The 20,326-nt window shown below is 36.1% G+C and overlaps 1 protein-coding gene across 1 annotated transcript in view; it reads left to right on the top strand.

Annotated features, from left to right (window-relative positions):
• The window catches only part of LOC106063574 (rho GTPase-activating protein 100F-like), a 126,483-nt gene that overhangs the window by 33,896 nt on the left and 72,261 nt on the right, over positions 1 to 20,326 (top strand). Inside the window, exon 2 of the mRNA XM_056028904.1 lies at positions 15,208 to 15,652. Coding sequence (XP_055884879.1) covers positions 15,587 to 15,652 — 66 coding nt within the window. The 5' untranslated portion in view covers positions 15,208 to 15,586. The remainder of the gene's footprint in view (positions 1 to 15,207; positions 15,653 to 20,326) is intronic.

The raw sequence follows: 20,326 nt of genomic DNA, 5'->3' as shown, positions 1-20,326 counted from the left end.
TATCACACAACACTCTTTTTTTTTTACTCTCTTTCTCTCTCTTTCTCTTTCTATCTTTCTCTTTCTCCTTCTTTCTCTATCTTTTTCTCTTTCTTTCTCTTTCTTTCTCCCTTTCTCTTTCTTTCTCCCTTTCTCTCTCTTTCTCTCTTTCTCTCTCTTTCTCTTTCTATCTTTCTCTTTCTCCTTCTTTCTCTATCTTTTTCTCTTTCTTTCTCTTTCTTTCTCCCTTTCTCTTTCTTTCTCCCTTTCTCTCTCTTTCTCTATTTCTCTCTCTGTCTCTCTTATCCTCTCTCCATTTCATACTCCACTGTCTTCCTCTTTCAGTCCAATAGTTACAGTACACTAGAAATGTCTTTTCTTTTTTTCTCTTTATCTTTCTCCCTTTTTTTTTTCTTTCTCTTTCGGTAGTTTCAAACACAAACAATTTTCGCCATTTTGAGACTTTGTACTCGAAGTTAATTTGCCAATCTTACAGTCGGTGTTTTGAGAACCTTGTTCTTGCGCCTGGATACCTTGAGACTCAATACAAACATAAAGACCAATGTGACTTGAGATTTGTTCTCCTCTAATTTAGGAAAGATGGGACCTACTGAGTCAATCTGTTAGAGAAAAGGATTTGTAACCCAAAAAACAAAAACTGGAAAGGCAAGATGAAAAACTTTATATTGTCATTGGTAGAGTTAAAAGCCAAAGAAAAAAATGAATCAAGCCTAACTATGTCAATGTCAACAAATGTAGGGCTCAGTTTTAGAATATCTTTAAATATCAGATGAAACAAGAGATCCTTGTTTTGAAAGTTTCAGGAGAGAAGTACAGGTCACTTGTTTGGAAGATCAAAGTAAGAAGTAAAAGTCACTTGTTTGGAAGATTAAAGTAAGAAGTAAATGTCACTTGTTTGGAACATCAAAGTAAGAAGTAAATGTCACTTGTTTGGAAGATCAAAGTAAGAAGTAAATGTCACTTGTTTGGAAGATTAAAGTAAGAAGTAAATGTCACTTGTTGGAAGATCAAAGTAAGAAGTAAAGGTCACTTGTTGGAACATCAAAGTAAGAAGTTAATGTCACTTGTTTGGAAGATTAAAGTAAGAAGTAAATGTCACTTGTTTGGAAGATTAAAGTAAGAAGTAAATGTCACTTGTTTGGAAGATTAAAGTAAGAAGTAAATGTCACTTGTTTGGAAGGTTTAAAGAGATGACTAAATGACAATCATTTCGAAACGGAAACAATCTGAAAGGTTCATGTTTACAATTCGGAAGTGAAACTTCATTAAAAGGAAATAAATCCGATAAGGGCAAGTAAAGACAAAAATCTTCCCCAAGAAATTGAATGAAGTAAACCTGATCTCTTCCAGCCCTCAGTTTGAACGAAACAAAGAGACACTGATACAGACAGAAGTTAATATAATGTTGGCATGGTGAAGAGGACAATGTCAGAATAGCATGCACCATCAATGTGGAATGAGTCAATGAAACAAGGCACACGCCCTGTATGTAATTCAGTTGTGTGTGTGTTTTCATTAGGAGAGAACACCAGCACGTTACTTCAGAGAAAGTAAATGAAAAGTTATACAACCTCATGTAGAAGGTAAGAGTTAAAGCTTTTATAGAGCGCTACTTTCATAGCATGCTCAGAGCGCTTTGGTCCAATTTCATTTTTGGACCAGTGGGGGTGGGGGTATCTGGGAGATGATTTTCCGTGCTGCCTTTAGGCGCTTAGTAAATACAATTCCGCTCGAGTAGGGTGTCGAACATCGAGCCCCCTTCGTTGTAGCCAAGTTCAAGCGTACTTAGCCTCTCGACCACGCTTATAAAGATTGTTCGTGTGTCATTTTGGCGGAAAGTTGTTGAGAATGGTACGAGCCTTCAATTTCCTAGAGAGCCCTAAAAGATAAACGCTTTCCTTTTTTTTAAGTGGAACATTCTTCAATGACTAAATACCTTCAGCTTACTCTGTCGTTGTACTATCAACATACTCGTAAAACTTAAATCCAAAAATAATTTTAACTCTATATTTTACCTGTCACATAGACAGTCGACAGTTTTTGACTTTTTTTTTTAGATTTGTATTGTTGTATGTGTCTGCCATCTTGAATTTGTCTTTCTTGCTTTAGGCTCAGATGTAAACACAAGTAATAAACTAAATGCGTAAGTTAACTCAAGATAGATTATAATTCAATCACGTTTCATTTGTTCCCCAAAGAATCTTCTTTTTTATTTTTTTTTCTCTGACATGCTAGGAAAATGTTCAAATTACTCTCTCGAAAAGAAGAAAATGTTCTTTGTAAATTATCCAGAGAGAGCCGGAAATAATGGATGCGGGGACAACGTGGTCTCTCTAGGCCTGAATATCCCGGCATGCAAGACATCGTAGGAACTCATTTATCTCCAGGGGACGCGACTTCCTGGGCCGTCTGCGCTCAAGTTTTTGTGTCTTAGAACTGAAAATATCGGAGCTGACAAATCAACATCCGGTTAACAAAGGCGCTGAACTCTTTTATTATATTTAGCACTAGTTTAATACTCTTTGAGGATAAAAGATATAATTACTTTACAATTAAATCTGATTTAATAAACATAAAAAATAGAGATGCTATTATGAAATATAGAGCAAAAAATGTGCACATTATATTCTACTCCAGCTCATCCTCAAACATGAAAGAAGCACTGTAACAACAAGTAAAGATACGTCCCATGCACTCTAAAATAGCTAAGTAATTAGTACACGGTACTAATAGGAAAAAAATTCGAGATGACGGGAAACAAATCGAGAATTAAACAGGAATAAATGGGACAAGAAACAGTGGGAATTGATCGTTAAAACAAACACAGAATAGTAGGTCTATAGAAGAGTAAAGAACAGATAAGTAGAGTAAAGAGTAACGAACTTCTAAAAGCGCTAGTGCAGTAGCGGCCCTAGTGGGTGGCAAGAGGGGCAACCGCTGCAGGCACCGCTCCTGAGGAAGGGCCCAGCGATCGTAGATTTCCTTGTCACCTTCAGCTTCGCAATCCAGATCTGTTCTCATTAACTAGGGCTTGTTACTCAATATGTTAAAAGCCTTCCGGCATCTGTATGATACCAATTAACATGACATTTTTTTATTTCAAAACCGTTCAGTTTCGGTAAACCCAGCATCATATAACCCATCGATTCTACGAGGTTATCTTTGTTTAACAGTTCACCTTGGCACCAATAAAAACAAGTAGCCGTAAGTGACCAATTAACATCGTTTATTTCGTAATTAATCGACATCCAATCGGATTTGGATAGGAAAACGCGTAGTGATCCAAGTTTGAACCAGTTGCAGGCTTATAGTTATTTCTACATGAAAGAGTCATAAATCATTTATATTGTTGTAACATAACATCCCCTAACACGTTAATCTCCTAAAGAACAATTTCCCATTCACTTAATAACCTTTACATGCTGTTTCTGATGCCACGACCTGTGACGTAGTAACGAGCTATTGGTCTACACAGGTTGTGACGTCGCAGGTCAGTGTTGAGGCCTGCTATAACGATTGGGCTCGATTGAACCAGTTAATGTGCTATACGGTTATTTCAGCCAATCAGCATCCAGAAATTTTGGCGATGACGTATTCATTTTTTTTTACATTAGGCTACTGAGTATATACATCGGGTAGCCGTGAGGAAAACCTGTGTTAAAAAAATAATAATAAATTCGGAAGTTTTTTTTTTCATTATTTTGAAAACCCGTGGTATAACCCTTCAGTGCACGTCCACTTTGCGGACATCAAGGGACAACTGTAGCTCCTGTCGCACACCTTGTTCTTAGAGAACATCAATTTGTTTTCGGCATTCGGACCGCACATCGAGAGAGAAGATATATATTATTATTAGTGCAAAGCAACATGCCAGGAAAGTTCCGTGACGGAATCCGTCTGTCACCGCTCTAATCAACTTTTTTGTTATTGCAAGTGTTCTGGTTCTTCTACGTAATTGATAGTTACTTTCCGACCCCAGCTTAGCAGAAATTATTATTGTCTTGTTTGTTGTTTTTTCATGCAAAATGTTTCTGAATCATTAGTTACGTTTATTAATCTGATAAGGCTAAATCTTTAATGCCGAACAATTACTTTACAATATTTAATTAGTGAAAAGCCAATAGTACAGCACCTACGTAAGGTACTATGTTTAGTAGCAAAGAAATAGGCGTTAGAGGCGGACGAGCCCATTAACGTGATGCGGTACGGTATATATAGACTCAGGGCCCCCGCATATGATACTCACCCAGGGCCCACGCTCTTCTAAGGCCGCCTCTGGTTAGTGGCAGGTAAATGTGTGTTATAATTACTGAATACTAAATACTGAATTCAAAAATAAATAACTAAAAGGCTATACTCGTTGTAAATTCATTCATCTCGTGAGTGTGTTGTTGGCTACATGGAATCATCAACAGCTCTGTTGAAGTACAAGGAATGGCTCTGAATTAAATTTAAAATGTGCACTTACCGGTGTACCTAGAGTGATAGTCATGAAGTGCTAGGTACAGGTGTCGTCATAAAAACGTAAAGAATAGTCAGGTATATATGACGTCTTAAATCATGAACATTTAGGTACAATTACGTCTTAAAGTCATCAAAAGGTGCTAAGTACAGGTGACGTCTTAAAGTCGTCATAAGGTGCTACGTACAGGTGACGTTTTAAAGTCGTCTTATGGTGTTACGTACAGGTGACGTCTTAAAGTCATCATAAGGTGCTACATACACGTGACGTCTTAAACTCATCATAAGGTGCTAAGTACAGGTGACGTCTTAAAGTCGTCATAAGGTGCTAAGTACAGATGACGTCTTAAAGGCGTCATAAGGTGCTACGTACAGGTGACGTCTTAAAGTCGTCATAAGGTGCTACATACACTTGACGTCTTAAAGTCATCATAAGGTGCTAATACAGGTGACGTCTTAAAGTCATCATAAGGTGCTAAGTACAGATGACGTCTTAAAGTCGTCATAAGGTGATAAGTACAGGTGATGTCTTAAAGTCGTCATAAGGTGTTAAGTACATGTGATGTCTTAAAGTCGTCATAAGGTGCTACGTACACGTGACGTCTTATAATCGTCTTATGGTGTTACGTACACGTGACGTCTTGAAGTCATCATAAGGTGCTAAGTACAGGTGACGTCTTAAAGTCATCATAAGGTGTTACGTAAACGTGACGTCTTAAAGTCATCATAAGGTGCTACGTACACGTGACGTTTTAAAGTTGTCTTATGGTGTTACATACAGGTGACGTCTTAAAGTCATCATAAGTTGCTAAGTACAGGTGACGTCTTAAAGTCATCATAAGTTGCTAAGTACAGGTGACGTCTTGAAGTCATCATAAGGTGCTACATAAACGTGACGTCTTAAAGTCATCATAAGGTGTTACGTACAGGTGACGTCTTAAAGTCATCATAAGGTGTTACGTAAACGTGACGTCTTAAAGTCATCATAAGGTGCTACGTACACGTGACGTTTTAAAGTTGTCATATGGTGTTACATACAGGTGACGTCTTAAAGTCATCATAAGTTGCTAAGTACAGGTGACGTCTTAAAGTCATCATAAGGTGTTACGTACACGTGACGTCTTAAAGTCATCATAAGTTGCTAAGTACAGGTGACGTCTTAAAGTCATCATAAGTTGCTAAGTACAGGTGACGTCTTAAAGTCATCATAAGGTGTTACGTACACGTGACGTCTTAAAGTCGTCTTATGGTGTTACGTACAGGTGACGTCTTAAAGTCGTCATAAGGTGTTACATACAGGTGACTATATATAGACGTTTGACTATTGGCATATCTTTTATAAGATGAGCCGTACATGAAGTTATTGGTTCAGAAATAACTCTTGTCTACGTCTCACACATCTTCAACTTCTGATGTATTTCCCTTCTTGGAAAATTCACCTGTTATCACCGAAGTGAAGATAACTAAATCCATTTTATTTCTCTTGCAGTGTTAGGCCGCTTTTCAAGTTCACGTTTGTTGGGTTTTTATTGGAACTTTGTAAGATTAACTCGAGTTTTACAAGAGGGTTTACAAACGAAGCCCAATACCATGTATACAATAACAGTGAGTCAAGATTTAGTCTTCCATTTTTTAGCCTAATGTGTTCAGTCAAACTGACCTAGCAATGAAATGTTTTCAACAGATTATACCCTCAGGAGCTTGCATGTTATTTGTTGGGCTTCACTTATGTTCAGAAGAAAAGGGTCCGGATTCCTAAACTCATCTTCGATCAGCTACGCCCCTACACATGTTGTCTACTAACCATGTTCAACTTTTAAGCTATTGATTCAATTTCCCAATGGATGACCAAGACCCATAGCAGTAGTTAATAACTTTCCAAAGATACTTGAAGAGGAGTATTGATTAATGATAGAGGACTAGAAATGATAGAGATCTCTAGTCCTACACTTTAGAAATAGCGATCTTTATTTTTCAATCATTAGAACTAGCGGTCTCTAGTCTCAAGCATTGCCACTAACTTGGATAACTTCGTCAATGGTTCACATACATGTGTCGCCATGTTCTCTGGTATAGTTATTACGTTTAAATAAATAGACACTATTTGATATTTAACTAAAGCAGGGGTGGGCAAATTACGACCCGCGGGCCACATGCGGCCCGCCGAGGTGTTTTATGCGGCCCGCCGACACCTACATAAATCAGGTGTGCCCACAGTATATAGATATAAAAATGCAAATATTTAAAAAGTATCTATATAAATTATTGAAACTGTCTCATTATAAAAAGTTTTAAGTAAACGAAGATTATGCTTATTGACTATACATCAATACACTCAATTCAAAACACAATGTCTGAGTGTTGGGTAGGCTTGGAACAAGAAGGCAAGTGTAACAACTGATGGAGCTCAATCTTTGACTGAGAACCATGAACTTGAAACAGGAAAGTTTGCAGAAAGCTGCATGTAATTTTAACATTAATTTATGGTAAACATACAAAAGAAGTTAAACAAGGATAGTTCTGATTTATGAATAAATAATCCAATGTATCCGCTAGCTTAGCGTGTGCAAGGCAAATGAGAAGAATATAAAATCTCAAGGAAGAAATTGTTATGTTACTTGAAGGACATTGACTGTGGCTTTGTTACCAATATTTCTAATGAAGAGTGGAAGACAAAATTTCATGTCTTATGTAACTGCTATTGTAATTGATTGCTTACATATGAAATGTAAATGCATGTTAAATCTTTTCAAACAAGGCGTAATACAGTGTATATATGAATTAAAAGACATTTTACACATCTAACTTATCTTTCTAAGACATATATATATGTGTGTGTGTGTGTTTGTGTGTGTGTGCGGCCCGCCATTCCCAAACGTTTATAAATGCGGCCCTCGATACAAAAATGTTGCCCACACCTGAACTAAAGCATCCGCACCAAGGAGATGCGCACCTACGGGATCGTCTCAGCTTGATGGTCGAATAAGGATTTAAAGTCATCCACGAGATTAGGTCCCGTGAAATTAGACTTCATCATTCCGAGAAAAATGTAATTCAATGTTCACCTTCATAGAAACATTCATTCTTAATGGGCTAATGTTGCACTTATGCGTTTCGTTTCTTTGGTTTACAACTAGAATTAGTAAATTGGGCCGAAAGTATCATTTTATTTATATATCTTTTGCATTTTCAGTTCTCATTTTAAATTAAACTGATATTATTATACTACAATTTTAAGTGTACCTGATAGAGAAAAAAAATTCTGCACAAAAATACGGGTAGTTGGGATCAAACCCGATAGAGGCTATAAAAAGAAAAGACCTGAAGCAAGCGTGTGAGTCTACACATTTACAATACTTTATTTGATGAGTCTTTTACCCAAGATCTTCGTTTTTTTTAGGACTAGCTTATTTCAAGTACCCGCATTTTCCGATACAAAGTTTCACACAAAATAATAATTGTAGAAATAAAAAGTGTAATGATTTAAAATTTTTTAAATGATTTTTAAAAAGGTGTTTCTAAAAAAGGTGTTACTGTAATCAATTGTGAATATTCGTTTGTATTGAATCTCATTGTCTATTTTGTGTCTGTTCTAATTTTTTAATGTTTTTTGAGTTAAAGGGTCGTGTTTTCTCCTTATGTTTATACCTAATTTCTCTCATCAGCAGTTGTGAGACTTTGGTCCAAAATAATGCTTTTAGATGAAGTCCATTAATTAGAGTTGCTTTGAAAATTGATCTCACATATGCCATGGTCATAATAGTCATAGGTCTATAAAATCTAGTTATAATCTGTAATCTATATAATCCTAAATATTCAAGTTGAATTCGAATTGTAACTATAGAATCAGTATAGATCTACTTCTAGAATATATATCTAGGTTATAAATATAGTAGAAATAGAATCTTTCACCAAAGATGCTTGAGCTCCATCATGGACATACGGTAGCTAGACAGCACTACAAACAGCGATGTCCTTGCGAACGCCGGTATGGACAGTATAGAGGGACTCCTTATAGTCCGACAGTTACGCTGGGCAGGGCACGTGTATGGGAGACGAACGTATGCCAAAAGCAGTCTTTTTTTTTTCGTAAGCTTAAAGGTGGTCGATGTAACAGAGGTGCCCCACGTGAAAAACTTTTTAAGTTGTGTTTGTGCTCGGAAAGAAACTGATCTGAGGGGTGTGTTGATGTGTTAACAGAGGAGTTATGAGTTTGGATTTCTGGATTGAGGATTGTTTTTTTCTATTGTGTTAGTGAATCGGGATATGTAAATTCGATTTGGATATTGTGACATTATTTCGTTTGATCGGGGATATTAATTGATCATAGTTGGATTGTGCTTCTGCAATCGGAGAAATACCAGCGATCCTGAGAGCACAGTGAGTTATTTACTTTAGTTCAATCCCACGTCGTAACAATATCATTGATTCCGAAGATTAATGATGAGTGCAGTGTTTACTATTTATTTGAATGTTTCACGAATCACATGTGCCCATGTGGTGATATGACTAAGCCTACGGAATACGCAGAACCGTGAATGGCGTGAATGGTATACGCAGAATCTACTGCGGCTTGACGGCTTTTGTAAGTTTGTCTGCTGTGCTGTACGAGATGCCAAAAAAATATGTAGATTTTAAAATTCTAGAACAATAGATCTATTCCACTTAATTTATTAACATAAATCTACTCATCTTATTTATAATTTGTAGCTCTAGACCTACTATGTTACTAACGCATTTTCATTCAGATTTTAACATATATAGATTTAATTATAGGCTACCAATAAAGGTATGTAATATATATCTATACGGTGTTAGCAATAGCGTTACACAAAAAACGGACTTTGGTTTCTCTAAACTCTGATACTTGGTGTGTGATAGTAAAACAGCCCCTACCTAAATAAATCGTAAATAGAGAGCAAATACCTATATTTATTGTAGTATATATAGGTTTGTGGTTTTCTATTATATAACTTTCGTAACTTCTTCTATAGAGAAATTACTTTTGTAATTTTTTTAATTGAAAAGTTGGGCTATTCGCGTCTGACACATATATAATTTTTTGTGCAGCAACAAAGCCTATTTACTATGACAGTGGGGGGGGGGGGGGAGATTTGTGCTTGGAACAATTAAAAAAAACATAATACGAGGCCGGCACATTCCGTGTTCCATATGATAAGACAAATTTGTACAAATGCAACAAACAAGCCGCACTTGGACACTTATTTGAGGAAAACATTGCTAAGAAAGCTCTACAGAAATTTTAAGCATAAAAAATCACCCTTTTCTTCATGACTTTACCATCACTTAGAAATATTGTACACTTTGGTTTGTTATAGTCATAATGTTTTTTGTTTGGTGTAATGCACAAATTGTAAGACAAATTTCCATACGGTCAATAAAGATTATTATTATTATTATTATTATTATTATTATGTTAGAAATGAACGAGTAGTCATTCTCTGGCGCTGCCAGGGTCGAGTTTCGCTAAAGAGAAACAAAATTCATCGTAGTCCCTTTAACAGTTTCCACTGAGGAATTTTCTGGTGATGTGGCAGGTCTGCAGCAGTACCGCCCTCTGACAGGCAACGAAGATGTTCCTAGGAATGTTAAGGGCCTTGAAGGTGTCTGTGAGGTCAGTTGTTATTATCCCCTCGGTTGATATAACAATGGGGTATATTGTTATTTTGGACAATTTCCATAGACGCTTAATCTCCAAGCCTAGGTTCCCATATTTTCTTTGTTTTTCTATCTCAGTTTTTCTTAAATTATGAGACAGTGGTACGGCGATATCGATAATGGTAGCGGTTTTTTCTTTTTTATCGATGAACAGCAGATCCGGACGATTGAAATCTACCGTTTTGTCGGTCAGAATAGGCCTATCCCAGTACAGCAGATGTTCAGTAGACTCGAGAACCTCTTGCGGAGAGTATTTATAATAAGGGGGAGTGTCCTTACCGATCAATTTGTACGTCAAAGCCAGGTGTTGGTGTATTAACTTTGCAACTTGGTTATGGCGACCTAGGTAGGCTGATTCTGATAGGGCTGGACATCCTGCCATAATGTGTTCAATCGACTCGCCCACATTTCCACATTTTCGGCATTTGTCGACAACATTGAGTTTCAGGATATGCTTCTCGTAATTTTTTGTCCTGATTACTCTGTCCTGTATTGCTGTAACAAAGCCTTCTGTTTCAGGGTAGAGATGACCTGCTTTGAGCCATGTTAAGGAAGCAGCCTTGTCGATGTTGTCCCCATGTAATGAAGCCGGAAATTTTCCGTGGAGTGTTTTTTCTTCCCATTGGCGAATCTCATGCCCTACGTCGTCCAAACCGATATTGACATCAGAATTGTGTAGGTTCAGAGGGGTTGCATCGGAGTCGTATTTCCGTAGGAAGGAAACTAATTTGTTGCTGGAGGCGAGCAGTTTTGATCGTATTTTTAAAACTTGCATCTTACACAATTTGAAGATGTTCTGCAATCCACGACCCCCATCCTTCCTGGGCAGGTATAACCTTATGGTGGAGGACTTGGGGTGTAGGCATCGAAACTTGGTTAGTAGTTTTCTAGTGAGTCTGTCAATGTCATGTAGGTCGGTGTCAGTCCATTTGATCACACCGAACGTGTAAAGGAGCACAGGGAGGGCCCAGCTGTTAATTGCAGTGATGAGATTACTGCCAGACAGTTTGGTGTTGAGGATTTTATTAACTCTTTGCCTATATTTGCCAAGAAAGTCCTCTTTTAATTTCTTATGGTTTATCTTGGCATTCTGGTTTATTCCAAGATATTTATAAATAGAGGCAGAGTTCAATTCCTCGATGCCTTCAAATGCAATGTTGGTGTTCGTTGCCTTGCCCTTTTTAATGCTTATGATGCCACACTTATCCAGACCAAAAGACATACAGATATCGTCACTAAAGCATTTTACCGTTTTGATTAAGGTGTGTAATTTTTGCTCGGTTTCTGCATATAGCTTTAGATCATCCATGTATAATAAGTGGGACACACATTTTGTACATTTAGTGTCAACCCTAAAACCGTTTGTAGAGTCTTGGAGTAATGTAGATAGAGGATTAATCGCTAGGCAGAACCAGAGTGGAGATAGTGAGTCACCCTGGTATATACCTCTTCTTATGTGCACAGAACCTAGTTTATCACGATTTAGGTGCAGGTTTATCTTCCAATTATTCATACAGACTTTTAATAGTTGTTTTATTCTTGGGTTGATTCTATGGATGTCCAGGGTTTTTAAAAGCCAATCATGCGGAACTGAATCGAAAGCTTTTTTGTAGTCGATGTAACACATGTGTAAATTTCTCTTTCTTCTATTAGCTTGATGCAATATAATACCATCTATAGTTAGCTGTACTTTACAGCCCATCGACTCTTCAATGCAACCTTGTTGTTCATCTGCTAGTAGCTTATGGGCAGAACAAAATTTATACATTTTACTTTTTAAAAGTGAAGTTAATAGTTTATACACCACTGACAGACAAGTGATAGGGCGATAGTTTGATGGTTGGTTCGGATCCCCTTTTTTGGGGAGGAGAGATGTTCTCCCTTCAGTGAGTTCTAACAGCATTGAAGACGGTTCTGATATTAGCTCGTTAAAACTTGATGTTAGTGGTGCATGTACGGCTGTAAGTTTTTTCAGCCAAAAGTTGTGTATATTGTCCGGTCCAGGAGCAGTCCAGTTGTTTTGTGATTTGTTAATTCAATGTTTATATAAGAAAAAAAAGTTTTTATCTCTGTTTCCTCGTCCGTAATTTAAATACCAGCATGTAGCCGGAAGCTGATAACATTTCTTAATTCAGAATGTTGTGACATTTTCATTTTAGGAAACTGACTTTTCTTTTCTTTTTTGGTAAAAGAACGTAAACTAGAAAACAGAAGGTGACTTTAGAATCAAAAGAGTTTCAAGTCCAGTGGTTGGTCTGGTGAGATAATCAACCACCATTATAAATTGTACCGCTTATCTACCTTTCCTTGGGGAGCTCTTTCACTACAATGACAAAAAAACAAAGCTTATATTAAGTGTAATTCTATCTATTACTTTGTATTATTCATGTAGTTACATTTTAAATAGATCTAGACCAGCGTTTCCCTAACTGTCTTCGCGGAGGCTGAATAGGTGTTCCAGGAACTACTGGGATAATTAACAAGTAGGCCAACGCGTGAATTAGCTTTCCTAGAAATAAGCAAAGTGTTCCGTTTGGGAAATACTGATCGAGAGTAATAATTCTAAATCTGCCCGACTAGAAATATCTTTACCAATTTTTACCAGACAGACAGAGTTGATATAAGCTTTGTAAAAAAAGAAACTGCAGATATCTCAAAAATACATTTTCTTTCTCCACATTGAAATAGGGTTCCCAAAGTATTCCGTAATAAGTAGGACTGCAACTAAATACAAAATACAAGCCTACCACACACAAGCTAAGTACACTGGCATAATGCTGAACACCGGACCATGGAAACGTGGGCGCTAAGTGACTGTTACCCTAAATATTTTGGAACGAAATAAAAAGTTACAATTCATCAGTCTGCTCCTGTCTAGACTATGCTATTATACTTTAATCCATCCTCTTGTTCCTTATTGTTCTATATAGACAACAGTTTTGTGTTCATTGAACATTCTCTGGATGTTCTTAATTAGCTCAACAAAAACTTCACAATAGACTTTCGTACGTGCAACTGTGCATTGCTGGAAAACTAGTAAGTACATTTCAGAGAACTCTCAAAATGTCTACAATGTCCCTTCCCAGCCACACGTGAGAGAAGTCAGCTCATATGCGATTGCATTGGCTTGAAACTATCAGGGATGTCAAAGAAAATCATGTCTAACCCAAGTTTTAACAAAGATTTACTGCTGCAGGGGTGAACGACTGTATAGAAACAATTTGATATAAACTTTTCACATGTAAATTATGAGTGAGTCTGGTGTAAATGTATATTTTGTTGTTTTTTTCTAGTTACAATGTTTTGTTTGGTGTAATGTATATATATATACAACTCTGCCTGGTTACCTATATGTATGTTTATTTTATTTTTAACCCAACTTGGATTTTCAAAGCAGAGATTAGCCCATCTCCAACACAAAGAAGGAATTAGGTCATCTTCCCCACTGCTCAGGCCATAATTCAACATAGGTTTTTTTAATTCAAGGATTCAAAGCAACAAATTGATGAATTCCCCGCTGCCAATATTTGTATTTTGTTTATGATCCCAAAGGAAGAAAGCGTTAACTTCTGAAAGGCTCGTTTTCTAGTTCATTATTATTGTGTCTAAAATATAGTGGCGTGATGACGATGTGTTGTCCCTTGTAGGATAAGATACCTAGCATTACTAAAGTATTATTTGTTTATTACAACGAGTTATTTCCAATATAAAATGTTTGTATAGTTTATAACTATAAGTATGTATATCAACATCCGGGTATACTGAACTCTAGATAGTTGATAAAACACTACACGAGTGAACAGTTTATGGCAAATCTAAAAATTCCATTTGAAAGGAACTAATTTTTTTTGTCCTTTCATTCGCTTGGTGGCTTTAAAAGCAGCGCGTGTGAAACTAGCATTGCCATCAAGCCAAGTTAGCTGCCCCAGTCTGTTCCTGCTCACAGAAGCCATTTCAAGTGGTCGATGTGCCTTATGAGCTAAATTTCTGGGTCACCTTCTATTTCGTGTGACGATCAATTCAAGAGAAGAGACAGATAGTTTTGTTCTCTCTCTTGTAGGCCTACCTGCTAAAAAAAAAAATTAAAAGAAAGTCTCGTGTAAGAGCGTCTCTTCATGGGCGGCGCTACTAAAAATGATGAGCAGTCAGCTTTAGGGGAAAATTTTGAATTGAGTTTGAATCATTTTGACATACACTGGTCAGATTGGTTAGACGAAGGGAAGCCGAGATTGGTGGATAAAATCTTGTAGGGCTATAACCTTTTTTTTTAAATGATGTTGGAACATTTTAAATGATTTTTTTAGTAACCTACAGATCTTTGTGTTTGAGTGTGTCTCCGATGTGATTTAATATTTAAAAGTTATTGATTAGTTTGAGGCTACCTAGGCAGACTTTTCTTAAATGTATTTTTGTTTTCTTTCCCGTAACCCCATTTTTTTTTGTGGAAGGAGGGGAAGATCAAAGTACACAGTTGTAGACTCACAACATCTATATATATCTGTACTTTGTACAAAGCTTAGATCAACTCTGTCCGTAGGGTAACAAGTTTGAACATGTTTATTTCTCGCATTTCCCATTCTCAGATCAAGTTAAAACTTCGCACAGTTATTCATTGAACCTGACAAGACATGAATCAATTTTTAAAAAATTAATTAATTGTTGGGGATTAATTATTTGTTTAATTTCGAAATAAGGGGAGTAAATGCTGCTTAATGAGAGATATATATGTATGAATTACATTCAGAAAAGTTGTTTTCTCCCACTTCCCATTCTCGGATCAAGTTCAAATTTTGCATAATTATTCATAGTCGATAACAATTCACGATTCAATCCAAAAATTAAACAGTTAATAATAAAATAGTATTAATTAATTAATTTTGTTTTGTATAAGAGAAAGGGAGCTAAACTTGATCTCCAATTTTTTAAAACCCTATTATGTGTTAAACTAAGTTCACATAATTTAAACTACTACCTTGTGACGTGTGTTCGAAAATTCCAAAACTGTCTCATTTTACCAAACTGTTTCTATAAAACAACTCATTCTGTTCTTTTCTTTATCTTCAACAGCTTTTAAGGCAGACACTTACCAAAGTTATAAAAGCACTAAGCACTTTATTCTAAAATATCAGCAGAATAACATGTAGTCCATGACACAAGTGCAACAGTTTCCTGCTCAAAGATTGGGGGACTGCTTCCGAAGAATTCATGGAACAGATTTCCGGATATACATGCGCATGTGTTGTTTGGTTTTTCCTTTCGGCTCTTGGATACACAAGGAGCCTAGGTCAGTTTATTTCACATGGGATTACCCAGTTTTCAAACCACTCATTGACCACCATGTAACTAAGGTGAAGGACGAATGGGGAGCTACAGAATTTGTTGTTACTCATGTCACCAGCTGCAGAAGTGGTGGACTAGCTAGCAGTCTTCTCTTTGGGCTGTCTCCATGCACTGGTGGATTAGACCAAGAGTACCAGTTCAGTCCGGAATGTTCTGTTGTGGAAGATCCAAGGTAAGTAAGCGTGTGACCGAAGTTGTTCAAATTTGTTTCTCTTTAGTGATACCTAGTTAGTCATGTAAATAATTACACATACTTTTTTAGTGATACCTAGTTAGTCATGTCAATAATTACACATACTTCTGTTTTCTCTCGTGATAAATTTGTCTAATGACAAACATAATAATACATTTTTTTAAAATTCCTCTTATTAACCTGGGTATGTGCCTCGGATCTTGAAAACGGCTCTACCGATTTTCCTAGAAATTTAAGTTTATATAAAAAGTATTCAGAGAAAAAATTACAAGCTCGTTGTCCACCCAGAGAAAACTCTGGTTAGACCTTTTTTTTTCAAAATATAATCATCTTAAAGTTAAATTAGGTCTGATAATCTACATCTTTAATACATGTCAATGGAATTTATATATATATTCAGTAATTAGTTAAATAAATAAATGAACATTTTTGGAATCCTCATATATGATGAAAATGTATATCACTAAACTAGAATTTTCTATACTCTTAGTATATTTAGACAAAGATGTAACCAGGACTTTTTTTTTTGGGGGGGGGGAAGGATATTGAGGGGGGGGGTTAACAAATCTTGTATCTTTTATTCATTATTTATTAAAAGCGAAGTAATCGGTCTTACAAAAAGTCATTAGTTTTATTAGGGAGGAATCGTCTTTGATTGCTTGATGTCGCTGAGTCTGGACAAATTGTCGCAGGCTGCCATGTAGTTTTGTTATTTCCCAGACAGATTCACGATGGACGCTATCAAAGTTATTTTTTTAAATCCACGATACTGATCATCAGTCCTTGTTGGTAGTCCAGGCTTAGCTCAATGATGTTTCGTAGGATGAAACAAAGTAGAACGGTTGAACAAACTATCTCTATCATAGAGCAGTTGATAAACTTCATATCCCTAGAGCATTATAAAAAACTGTCCCTATCCATAGAGCAGTTGATAAACTTCATATCCCTAGAGCATTATAAAAAACTGTCCCTATCATAGAGCAGTTGATAAACTTCATATCCCTAGAGCATTATAAAAAACTGTCCCTATCATAGAGCAGTTGATAAACTTCATATCCCTAGAGCATTATAAAAAACTGTCCCTATCATAGAGCAGTTGATAAACTTCATATCCCTAGAGCATTATAAAAAACTGTCCCTATCATAGAGCAGTTGATAAATTTCATATCCCTAAAGCATTATAAAAAACTATCCCTATCATAGAGCAGTTGATAAACTTCATATCCCTAGAGCATTATAAAAAACTATCCCTATCATAGAGCAGTTCATAAACTTCATATCCCTAGAGCATTATAAAAAACTATCCCTATCCGTAGAGCAGTTCATAAACTTCATATCCCTAGAGCATTATAAAAAATTATCCCTATCCATAGAGCAGTTCATAAACTTCATATCCCTAGAGCATTATAAAAAAATATCCCTATCATAGAGTAGTTGATAAACTTCATATCCCTGGAGCATTATAAAAAACTATCCCTATCATAGAGCAGTTGATAAACTTCATATCCCTAGAGCTGTACAACCAAACCATCCCTGTCATAGAGCAATTGATGAACTTCATATCCCTAGAGCTGTACAACCAAACCATCCATGTCATAGAGCAATTGATAAACAATCCCTACCCATCGAGCGATCCCCTGATGAAGTACAGCAGCTATCTCTATCCTTATAGCAACCTTCTAGAGGTGCATTCAAAACGAGCTTTTTTTTTTTACAAATACAAACAAACAAGGAAGCACTTCTCACAAAGCTAGGAAAAGTTTTTTAGCAAATGAAAATGTGGGCAAGGGAATTTTAGAAAAAAATGTTTTTTTAGCGGCCCCAGAAAGGGGAAAAGACGCTATTAGTTTTGTATGAAATGTCTGTCTGTCCCGTTTAGATCTCGTAAACTAGAAAAGATAGTGAAAATCTGACAGAATAATATTTTAGACTATTCAAAGTTCTGATGCAACGGCTACTTTTTCTTTTCTGAAAGCGAAAAATCTCAGTTTTTTCATAAAAATACACCGCTTTTACAACTATTTACTATTAGGCCTAATAGTAACAAATACGGGAAGCTCTTCGGAAGGGATAATTACTGCTTACCACATTTTTAACATATTTATGTAAGTGGTTTTAGATTTTTTGTCATTTTTTAAGGAAATTTTTATAACTTAAGGATTTGAATAAGAGATTGAACCTTTACAAAACAATTAGATCAATTAGATATTCATTATAAGACATCAATAAGGCCTGGTTCACATCTAACTTCACATTCACTTTCACCTATCCTTTAGTCTGCTGGACCGCTGGGGCACCACACAAAATCTGTCAACCTTCTTTCTCCATTCTTGTTTGTCATTTGTCTTTGATAGAATTTCATTCTGATGTTCTTTCTGAAAATATTGAAACCTGCCTTTTTACATTCCTGGGTGGACCACTTCGGGGGCCGATTTTGAGTTTGTGTTTCCACACAAACTGTCATTGTAACCGTGTTTTTTGTTTGTTTTTTTTTAAATTAAACAATGAGAAATTATCATTATTAGCTGATTGATGGTGGCATTAGTAGATCCACATATGAAAACAATTACTATGTGGAATTTTCATGCGTTCAAATTACAATTGAAATAGAACATAATTAACTCTGTTTTAGTTTTCTAAGAGCGATTAGACCCAGTACGGCATACCGGCACCTTTTTGAATGTGGGGAAAAAATTAATACTTTTCTTGTATTCTAACGTTCATTCTAAATTCATTAGTAGTTAAAAGCTAGGCAATCCATCAGTGAGTACCGGCACCTAATCACTGAGTACCGGCACCTAATCACTGAGTACAGTCACCATTTTTTTTTTTACAAAAAAAGCACTGTGTATATATATATATAAAGACAGACAGAGGTATTGACCTAGTAACGTTAAAAAAAATCTGGACTCAGTTCTATCATATTAGATAGTTTCTATCCTATTAGATAGTTTCTATCCTATTAAATAGTTTCTATCCTATTAAATAGTTTCTATCCTATTAAATAGTTTCTATCCTATTAGATAGTTTCTATCCTATTAAATAGTTTCTATCCTATTAGATAGTTTCTATCCTATTAAATAGTTTCTATCCTATTAAATAGTTTCTATCCTATTAAATATTAAATAGTTTCTATCCTATTAAATAGTTTCTATCCTATTAAATAGTTTCTATCATATTTTCATCTGGAAATAACTTGACTGTTTCTTTTATTTGAAACCGTTACAAATACATATTTGAACGTCGGTTTGGTTGGAAGATTTCAGAAGACATTTGATTTCCACGAGTTGCTTGTTTTTTGTTTTGATTTTATTCTGTGTGAGTGTTTTATTTTTATTTTTTATTCTGACTTTTGTTTCCATGAGAAACAATTTAAAGTAACCTGAAATACTAGAATAATACAAAGTTTTCTTCGAGAACAGTTTGTAAGAACATAATACATTGGGACTTTTCTGTAAGTTGAGCTGTATTTAGTAAATACATATACTATCTAAAGCAGGGGTGGCCAAGACACCAACCTATGGCGCATGCACCAAAAGTGGCGCATTGCACGATTACAAGTGGCGCACTACACCCCTGAGATAATAACCCAAAACAATGTCTGATCGTAACAAATAATAAAACCGATAAGCAGAGAATAGATTAAGGGCTAGTATGATGTCAGAGACCCACATGTTTTGATACTAATGGGCCCCAAAACCCAGATCACGAAAAGTGAAAGATTTTGCTTCAGATTTTAGAAATCAGGTCTGTAATCAAAGACCTAATTTTGTATGGATATACGCCTCTACTCAATTCATCCCGTCTTATACCGTTTTAGGTGTATCAAATGATACATTATAGCTATTATCCAGAATAAGCTGCAGAAAATTGGAAAAAAGCTATTGGTCTGCCGAATTCTACAACAATTGAATAAACTTGCATTTGGTAGAAAGATTGTTAAATGCGAATGCTATGTCATCCCTAGGAAAAAAAGTTATCCTGCATACTGTGATCCAGTGTCATGTAATGAAAAATGAACTACGGGGACTCTTTTAAAAAAAATAGTCTTTCCAGTGAACATAACAATGAACTGAGAACAAAACACAAACTAAACAATGAAACAAAGCACAGGATGATTTTGGAGGCTTGGTGGCTTGGTAAAGCGCTTGACTTCCGAACCGGGGACCGGGGGTCGAATCCTGGTGAAGACTGGGATTTTTAATTTCGGGATCTTCGGGCGTCTCTGAGTCCACCCATACCTGACATTAATTAGGGAAAAGTAAAGGCGGTTGGTCGTTGTGATGGCCACATGACACCCTTGGTAACCGTAGGCCACAGAAACAGATGACCTTTACATCATCTGCCCTATAGGTCTGAAAGGGGAACTTTTTTTTTTTTTACAGGATGATTCTACTCGGAAATGACCAAATATTTCCCAACATGTGTGGATAAGGACGAGTCCCCGAAACCTGATAACCTTACAACCTTTTCAATTGTAATTTAAAACAAGTCTACATTAGATTCTTCACCTTCTCCCATCAACAATGCAAAAATCAAATGAAAAGTAGAAAGTGATAGCAAGTGTCAGTTGAAATGTGACAACATTATTTGGTAAAAGCAGAAAGTGATGGCAAGTGTCAGTTGAAATGTGGAAACATTAATTGGTAAAAG

This window comes from Biomphalaria glabrata, chromosome 5, assembly GCF_947242115.1.
Source record: "Biomphalaria glabrata chromosome 5, xgBioGlab47.1, whole genome shotgun sequence".
NCBI classification, from domain to species: domain Eukaryota; kingdom Metazoa; phylum Mollusca; class Gastropoda; family Planorbidae; genus Biomphalaria; species Biomphalaria glabrata.
The sequence above is the reverse complement of the archived record's forward strand: the minus strand, read 5'-3'. Positions and strand labels throughout refer to the sequence as shown.